The 8708-nt window shown below is 43.1% G+C and overlaps 1 protein-coding gene across 4 annotated transcripts in view; it reads left to right on the top strand.

Moving 5' to 3' along the window:
• LOC119886646 (semaphorin-3F-like) overlaps positions 1-8708 on the top strand; it is a 60924-nt gene that overhangs the window by 36582 nt on the left and 15634 nt on the right. For 2 of the 4 annotated variants that reach the window (XM_038697526.1, XM_038697525.1), the window contains exons 3-8: positions 705-865; positions 1234-1296; positions 1790-1909; positions 3186-3275; positions 5024-5117; positions 8589-8708. In XM_038697526.1, coding sequence (XP_038553454.1) covers positions 705-865; positions 1234-1296; positions 1790-1909; positions 3186-3275; positions 5024-5117; positions 8589-8708 — 648 coding nt within the window. The remainder of the gene's footprint in view (positions 1-704; positions 866-1233; positions 1297-1789; positions 1910-3185; positions 3276-5023; positions 5118-8588) is intronic. The other 2 variants (XM_038697528.1, XM_038697527.1) reach the window with 1 other exon arrangement.

Raw genomic sequence — 8708 nt, 5'->3', positions numbered from 1 at the left:
GAATAAAGCTAAACAGTGAAATGGGACTTTCCTGCTGTTTGAGTGAAACCTCTGTGTTTGTCCAACAATATGTGAGTGCCACCCTCTAATGCCTCTCCCCTATAGATTGTGGAGGTGTGTGTTTGTCTATGGTGCGGCATGGGGCCTATGATGTCCTAGCAGTGGCCTCTCTGCCCTGCCTGTTCATGGTTGCTGAACCAAGAAGAACATATCAAACAAACACTCCAACACAGGGCTGTCGGAAGATTGGGTTACTCTTGACATGAGAGGACATGTGGACTGTATTGTGTTGCCAAAGTCGCACACTCCTCTGACCTTCAGAGAGCGGTGTCCAACTAATCATGGAGCAGCTTAAACCCATGTAAACTCAGTAGATCCACCTTACCCTACCTTATAGATGGTATGTATTCGTAGTAAACATCATCTGTAACTGTGTCTGAGACAGCCAATGATGAAAGACTTTCTAGATCTTCCGATCCACCAGGCGGTATTAAGCCATCAACACAGTGTGACAGACACTCAGTAGCGCTTGTCTCTAATGTGCGGTGTTAAGTTACAACAGTGCTGGTGGAAAACCATCAGATAACTCCACATGGCTTGCAGGAGTGGCATGAGGAATGTGTCAGTTGTGCATGCATGTGTGTGTTAAAATGTGCATGTGCACCACAAGTGTCATTAATGGATATATTTCTGTCTCCATACAGAGCTGAGATCCACCGGCACTGCTCATCACTTTGCCTACCTCCTCAACACATCTGACTATCGGATCCTGCGTATGGATGAGGACCATGACCGCATGTATGTTGGCAGCAAGGACCACATCCTGTCCCTGGACCTCCATGACATCAACAAGGACCCACATATCGTAAGACCATTCCCATGCTCGGTCTCCCCTCCCCCTACACTCTGGCCCCTCAAATTGGCTGTTACACTGGGATGAAGCAAGCGCCTTTACCTCAGTGCTACAACAGAAGCCCCAGGGGCAAAATGTTCTGTTCTATTGCCCCAGCAGCAGCCATTTTGTTAAGCTCACGTCTAGTTTTTGTTGGAGTGCACTTTTTCTTGTGTCGGGTCATTAAAACACTGTAATTGGGTTATAACAATCCCAACCGGACTAATATTAGCCTGGGTGGATATCCCTTTTGCAATTTTAGCCTAGAAATCTCATAAATGCCAGTGATGTATAACAGGTTGGATTGTAACTATAAAATGTTCTCTGTTTCCCCCTGGCAGATCCACTGGCCAGTGTCCGAACGAAGAAGGATGGAGTGCCTTGTGAGTGGGAAAGACGCCAATGTAAGTATGGCTGTTGACAGCACTCATAGCCTCAGCAGGGTCATTCAGCTGAGCTGATTTCCATCGACTTGATAGGCTGAAAAAAGAAATGTAGAGCATTAAAAGCATACAGCTCCCTCCATTGTGCACAGTGGTTTTAATATGAGGAACCTGTAAAAATAGCACTCACCTGTGGAGTTCGGACTTGGCCCAGTAAAAGCGTCGGTTCCCTTCTGTCTAGCCAAGGAGACAGGAATGGATTAGAGCAGAGAAGTCCAGTCAATCTCACCATCGTCCTCTCTGCCAGGCCAGAGTGGGCAGCACAACACCACTGATATATTGTCCAAACATATATAGATGCACACACAATATTATGTACTGGTGCAGTACCGGTTAATTTTTTTGTCACTTGAGCATTTGGTAAATCTGCAGGATGTGTACCAATATGACTATGAATGTCTTTGTGTTTAGATGTTTATTGCAGTTTAATTGTGTCTGGGCTTTCTGTCTCCAGGATGAGTGTGCAAACTTCATCCGTCTGATCGAGCCATGGAACCGGACTCAGCTGTACATCTGTGGGACAGGAGCTTATAATCCAGTCTGTACTTTTGTCAACCGTGGACGCAAGCCTCAGGTTAGGATTAAAGACTAGAGGAATGTACAAGCCAAGAAAGAAAGCTCTCTGTCAACTTAGCAAATATTTTTCTCCTTCTGCATCATAATTGGCATTGCTCGGCCTCTCATTTTTACACAAGTTCTTACTCCATGCACCTTACGCTAGGTTCCCTTTACGATGATTTTCCTCCATCATTAAGCCTGCCTGAGGTACCATGTCTCTGTGTCTGGCAATGCAGCCACCACAGCTTTACCAACACACAGCTGTCATCCCCAGTGAGCTGTTAAAGCTCTTGAATTTCCTAAACCAAACCAGGCATCACTACCATACTCCCCTTTAACACCTCACTCTTCTTTAAATATCACACTTGTTCCCTAATGATGACCAGGGGACTTTTTAAAAAGGACAAATAAAAAGTAAATTTCCCATTGGACTTTCCCTTGAGATATAAAGTGCGGTGCGGAGAAATTGCAATGGCAAGTGCTGCTTGCATGAGTCCCTTGTTGCATCCGGTTCCTACATGACCCTTTACTAACTAAGGGCCTCCATCCATTCCCTCACCATCCACCCCTTCATGCATCCTTCCAGGCCACCCGCCAGCCTCCACCATGTGAGACGTTGGGTAATTGGAAGTGGGAACTCCCGTTATGGGGCCAGTGGAATGTTCCAGTTCTAGTCCATTAATGAGAAGGCTGTTTTTTTCTCCGTCACATTGAACCGACAGGTCTGATTCGTCCCCCCATGAGCACCTTTCTCAGCTGGGCTGGGGAGTTTGCACTATGATTGCAAAAACATGACATGATTCACTCCACACAGATGCATGCACACAGATATCTTGACATACATTAAAAAAAATTGATAATTAATTTGGATGGTTTTCATTTGATCACTCCACTGTGGCGTTTATTCTTAAAGTAGGAGCCTCTAGCTTTTGTAAACTGTAATAGCCAAATGTTTTTCTTTGGCAGCAGATTTGAGGAGAATACACTGTATGTAGCATACTGTGAGAGACTTTCTTGACTCAACCACAGGATTGAGGATTATTGTGGTTGCCCTTTTGACCATCTGGTCAAATAAAGCTACACACATTCCCTGTACAATCTTGCACACTCACATATATATTTTCCTCATGCACTTGCATTACATTTATTTCAATACTATTGGGTTAAGGGGTTTTACATCATGTATGGAAGTCAGGACAGACTCGAGCGATGCAAATGGAGGTGGGGAAGGTCCTCGATCCTTCCTCATCTTTGGCGTAACATCCAGACTGTGTTGCTGTCTCTTGTTTTAGACGTCCATGTATCTGCAGATGGCCCAAGCCAGAGGAAGGGCTAGCCGCGCAGCTGAACCCAGCGCGGTGCACGAGACACTTGGACTAAAGGTGCGATGTGGGCCCTGTCTGCACCGCAGCCCTGCATACTGCTTGGGCTCGTGGTCACCAGCAGCCACTCCCTCTCTTTGTGTCTGAGCACATTTTCTCCATACCATCTTTAATTTGACCATCATTCGCTTGTCTCTGAAACATTTGGCATGCATCATTTCCAGTCCGTGCACAATCTTAAAGTTTTGTGTAGTATGGAATCGCATTTATTTTCATGTCCTTTTGTCTCTCCCGTGTTTCACTCGTACAATATTTTCTTTGTGTAAGCCTCATTGTCTGAGCACCCCTTCATATCTGCCATTGTCCTTTTTGTGCTTTGCATTTGTGCTAAATGTCATATTTTGCATGAAAGGTGGGTTATCATGTGGAAATGGCTTCTCAGGCTGCTAAAAAATTCTGATGACTTTTGCGAGGCACAGATTTAATTAAACAGGCTTTCACTGCTGTTCACTGCATGGCATATTAATTTTTTATTTAGTATCTATTTAGCAGCTTCCATGAACATCAGATACCAGAATCATTCATCCCGCTTATCTGACACAATGCAGGGTGTCCCACCCATCAGTCCTTCACCCCACCGAGCCCTCCACCTTCTGTAGGAATGTGGTGCAGTATCTCCCACAGAGGCGGCAGGACTAGTCAGCATCTGACCCACTCCCACAGCAGGCTCTGTTAGCCCAGAGCAAACACCAGCCATCTGTAGCCAACTAGCTGTGCAGCAAAGGAAATAAAAGAGCCACATACTTGAACATGTCTCCACTGTTTGAGCTCTCCAAGCACTCTGAAACACAGAAAGAGACTTATGAAGGACATAACGGCTTTAGGTGAAGTGGGACACTTTGAAAATGTTGCAAGTTTTTTGTAGTCTGATTTTTTTTTTAAATATGTTGCAACTTTTCTGAAGGGTCATACTTTACAGCAAGGTTTTAAAAATGCGCTCAGGGCACAGTTTCCCTCTGGTACACATAAATGTTTGTGACCTTTTTTTACACATCAACATCTGGCATGGCTCGGAGTGAGCTGCCAGCACCTTCTGATTTGCACGAGTGGTGATTTTAATCAAAGATGAATAGGGAATTGCACAAGTGTGTGTGTGCGTGTGTGTATATGAGCCAATGATGTGAGTTTGGCACAGTGCCATATTCTCTCCCCTGCTTTAGTGCTGATGGACAATGACAGAGATGTCTCCATCTCTGTACCCACCGGGAGAGAAAAATGGGCATTGGACATGCTTTGGTCTCTGAGGCGGGGCTACAGGACATGTCATTGCATGCCACTGATTCATTTTCCCCCACTTTCATACTCAAATTCCTGCCAATCACCTTTCAGTGCTTGCGTGCAGGGATGCCACAAGCAGTGAGCATCAGTCATCCAGCCTCCATCCCAGGTTGTTTTCACTGTGCTGGATTACAGGTGTCAGCAGTAGGCCTGCACAGCCATGGGCACCAAGAAGCTGAGAGATATTTGGCACACAGTTTATTATGCTGAGAGAAGCAGCCCACAACACATTGTTATCCTCAGTAGAGTGGCACAGAGATGGATATGAAATTCCTTGCTTTCCCCGCATGTATTTTCTGGATGAATGCACGCTCATTATTCAAATACTTCATCCCCCGTCAGGCCGTAAAGGTCCCACAGGAGTCAGAGGGAGCACATTTGTGCCTCATTTTCCCTACACAAGGGAATCACAGTGACAAGATGAAGAGTGCTGAATTTATTGCCGTCTCCATATGATTTTTCCATTTCAGGAAGAAATCTTCCATTTGGAGCCGGGCAAAGTGGAATCTGGGAAGGGAAAGTGCTCCTATGACCCGAAGCTCAACAGCGTGTCAGCTTTGATCAGTGAGTATCATCTTGGTTTGCTCACATGAGGGAGTAAGCACGGGTACAGTCAGGCCCAGCGGTCTTCATAGCGATGGCATTGACATCCCTTATGGATTCTTCATCTTTTTCTTCTCCTGTTTCTTTATATGGTCCTCTTGCAACTCACAATTTATATTTCTGGCAAACTTTGTTAACAGAAAATATTTATCCCCTGCCATTGAAGAAGTCAAGAAGTTGAGGCCAAGTGTCCTTTCAATTCTGTGTCCCCTTTCCCACAGTGAGCTGCTTAGTTTAATCGGCCCAATCATTAGAGCTTTAGAACTTTTTCTTTCCTTGTTAGGTTGGCGATGAGCACAATAACATGCACCTATTAATATGTGAATCCCTCATTGGTGAATTAGTGGCTTACTTCCCATGAAGCCTGAGTATTTGCATGTGTTGTAATAGTCAACATTCAAATTTACAGATGGGTCACAAATTAAAGGGAAACCCCGCATAAATGAGTGGAGAAACATAACAAATGCAGACTCTTCAATTAAAAGGGGTCACTGAATGGTGTGATGGGGTATGAAAATGATCATCATGTTAGACTGCACTCACCGCTGCCATCATCAAAACATTAAATGAGGGAATATTTTCTGGAAAAATGTTGTTCATTCCTTCAGTAGAGGCCCATTTGGAGAATCAATAACAATGAGCATTGAAGCTAATCTGGAGGTTACACTTAAGTTAGTTTTGCTTTTAGTTTACTAATGTGGGTATGTTTCAGGAGAGTTATTAGACCAAAATATCATAAATAAATTATATAATAAGTATTCTACTATATAAGAGTGTGGACATAAGTGTATTCTCACTTTTGTTATCTATCTATCCATCCTGTTATAGTAATATCTGTTGTAGTAGTCATGACGCTGGTGTCTTCTGTCCCTTTGCCCAAGGTCACTTAGTCAGCTCCAGATTCCACAGTTGCCATCAGTGAAAGGCAATCTTCTCTCTGTGGGGTGAGACAGCGGGTGTAAATCACTGGCACTGCTTTCCCACATTAGCGCAGTGCCAGCTGACCAGTATGGAATCAGTACTGTCATCCAAGATGGATTTACCTCCCACTTCCACCAGTTAGCATCATACAAGGGACACTGTAGTTAGTGTTGATAAGGATTAAGAACCCTGTACCACGACAATAGATTTACCACTGACCACAGACTGTTCAGCTCTCCGCCACATTAGGCATCCCATCATCCGTGGACATTTTAATGATACATCATCAATCTCCATATAGCGCTGCCCAGGACCATGACATTGAATATAATGCTGGTAGGACAGTGTTTTTTGTTTCCTCTGCTCCACCTCCTGCTGTCTCCTTACTCCATCTCCGAGAGCTATGACAGTCACACCTGCTCTACAGTGGGGCCCTTGCAGCAGCTGTAGAACCAACACCTTGACTTCCTGTGGCTTAACAAGCCTGTTGAATACATTTGTCAGTCTGCACACATGTCCTCATATTTTATATTTTTTATGGAGTGTGTGTGAAGGCTGTTTCGGGAAGTTTGAGCATTTTTTTCGGTAACACTATATTTTACTTTTAAATGTAAATGCTCCGTACTTGTATAGCGCCTTTCTAGTCTTTTCGACCACTCAAAGCGCTTTTACACTACATCTGCATTCACCAGTCACACACATTCATACACTGAGCCTAAGTGCTCAAACGGAAACTAACATTCACACTCACTCATACACTGGCGGAATAGCCGCCAGGGGCAATTCGGGGTTCAGTATCTTGCCCAAGGACACTTCGACACGCAACCAGGGGGGAGCCAGGGATTGAACCGCCTACCTTCCGATTAACGGCCAACCCGCTCTACCTCCTGAGCCACAGCCGCCCCGCACTTTTAAGAAGACAACCAGAAAAATCCAAGCAAACAAGCTGTTTCCACAAAAAGTTCCTTGAAAGAAATGGTCAAATCTTAATGAGTAATTCATAGAAATCCATTTTAAAGCACAAGCACATGTAGTCTTTAATAATTAAGCGACTTACAATTGCTATATATATCAGAGATCGCATGCCTCTGGAGCATCTAAGGGTTAAGGGTCTTGCTCAGGGATGTGTGGAATATGTCACTATACCCAGGTCTCCCACACCAAAGGTGTCTGCACTGCACCATTACCACCTTACCACTTTATATATTAAACATTTTTCTTGTCTGCAGTGTACTACACTGAAACACAAATAAAATGTTTTGTTCAGTTCACCTGCTGTGCACTGACTAAAACTTTGGTAAAACCTTGAATAACTTTCGAAAAATCTCGGTTACTCAACCAATTATAATTGAGAAAATGAAGTGTAAGGGATGGCTTAAACTGTAAATTGCAAATATTAGTACATCTGACTAACAAGCTTACAGTGGTTACTGTGACCACTAGTAACCATGTTTTTTCCAAAGGCAAGGGGCATGTCTAAATACATTATTTGGCGGTTATGCGGTTGCGTTCAGGAACATCCACCTTGTGGGAGCTATGATAATATTATATCAGAGTTAAGAGTAACGTTAGCAGCTTGTCATGCTTGGTCCCGTAACTTCAGCCAAACTTAATTATTCCTCATCCTTAAATCCTTTTCTCCAGTAAAAGCATGAAGCACCTTTTGAAACTGTTAATACTGTAAATAACATATAATAAACAATCACAATGTTGTTTATAGTACTGTACTGTAATACAAGGGCTAACTAGCTCTACCCTACAATACACTAACAATGCAGCTCCTTATTTCATTGTGAACTTCTGCATATGTAGGACTTTTTTACAGGCTTAAAGATGAATTAGAATAGAACTTTAAAAAGAGACAGACTTTTAAACCAACTTCTCAACTTTTGGCATAAGCATTAGCTTACACTAGCTAGCTTCAGGTAATAAAATCTGTTAATGACAGTTGATGATTTCAGCCGACAAAATCCACGGTAGGCTAGTTGGCATGAAATAAGAGGCCTGCTTTGGTTTACATTTGTTTGAAACTGAAGCTAAATTGTTTCCAAAATTACTTTTTATATATATATATATACAACAGCAGCTAAAGGGGACGTGATCAGCCAATAGTCAATTGAAGGCTGTTTCCATTTCCCCTGTAATTAATAACCAATTAGATATTCCTTTCCAGAAACCTTCCAAGCAAATTACACTTCCGTTCTAGGAAAAAAAAAAAAAAGAGACCTGTGAAATATTATTCTGCCTTGCAGCCTTTTGAGGAATGATCACTTGCATCTTGATTATACAGTATCATTAACTTATCCACTTTGTGTCTAAATGAACACAAATGTGTAGATGATGACTTTGTTATGCTGAGCTTCTGTGTGGTGGAATAAAGAGTTCTGAAATGTTGGGTTCTAAATATACATTTTTAAATCAAAGCCTTGGTGTTTTGTGCCAAGGGTGGTGCTGGAATAATGTCAGAGTCAAGGAATTTCACTAAAATTAACTTTTTTCTCTCTTTCTCAGATGGTGAACTGTATGCTGGGGTCTATGTTGACTTTATGGGAACAGACTCTGCCATTTTCCGTACTTTGGGGACAAAGACCGCCATGCGAACAGATCAGTACAACTCCAGATGGTTAAATG

The sequence above is a fragment of the Micropterus salmoides genome, unplaced genomic scaffold, assembly GCF_014851395.1.
Source record: "Micropterus salmoides isolate LMB-PRFRI ecotype aquatic unplaced genomic scaffold, ASM1485139v1 Ms_hic_scaffold_4, whole genome shotgun sequence".
NCBI classification, from domain to species: domain Eukaryota; kingdom Metazoa; phylum Chordata; class Actinopteri; order Centrarchiformes; family Centrarchidae; genus Micropterus; species Micropterus salmoides.
This window is presented reverse-complemented; position numbering and strand designations above follow the sequence as displayed.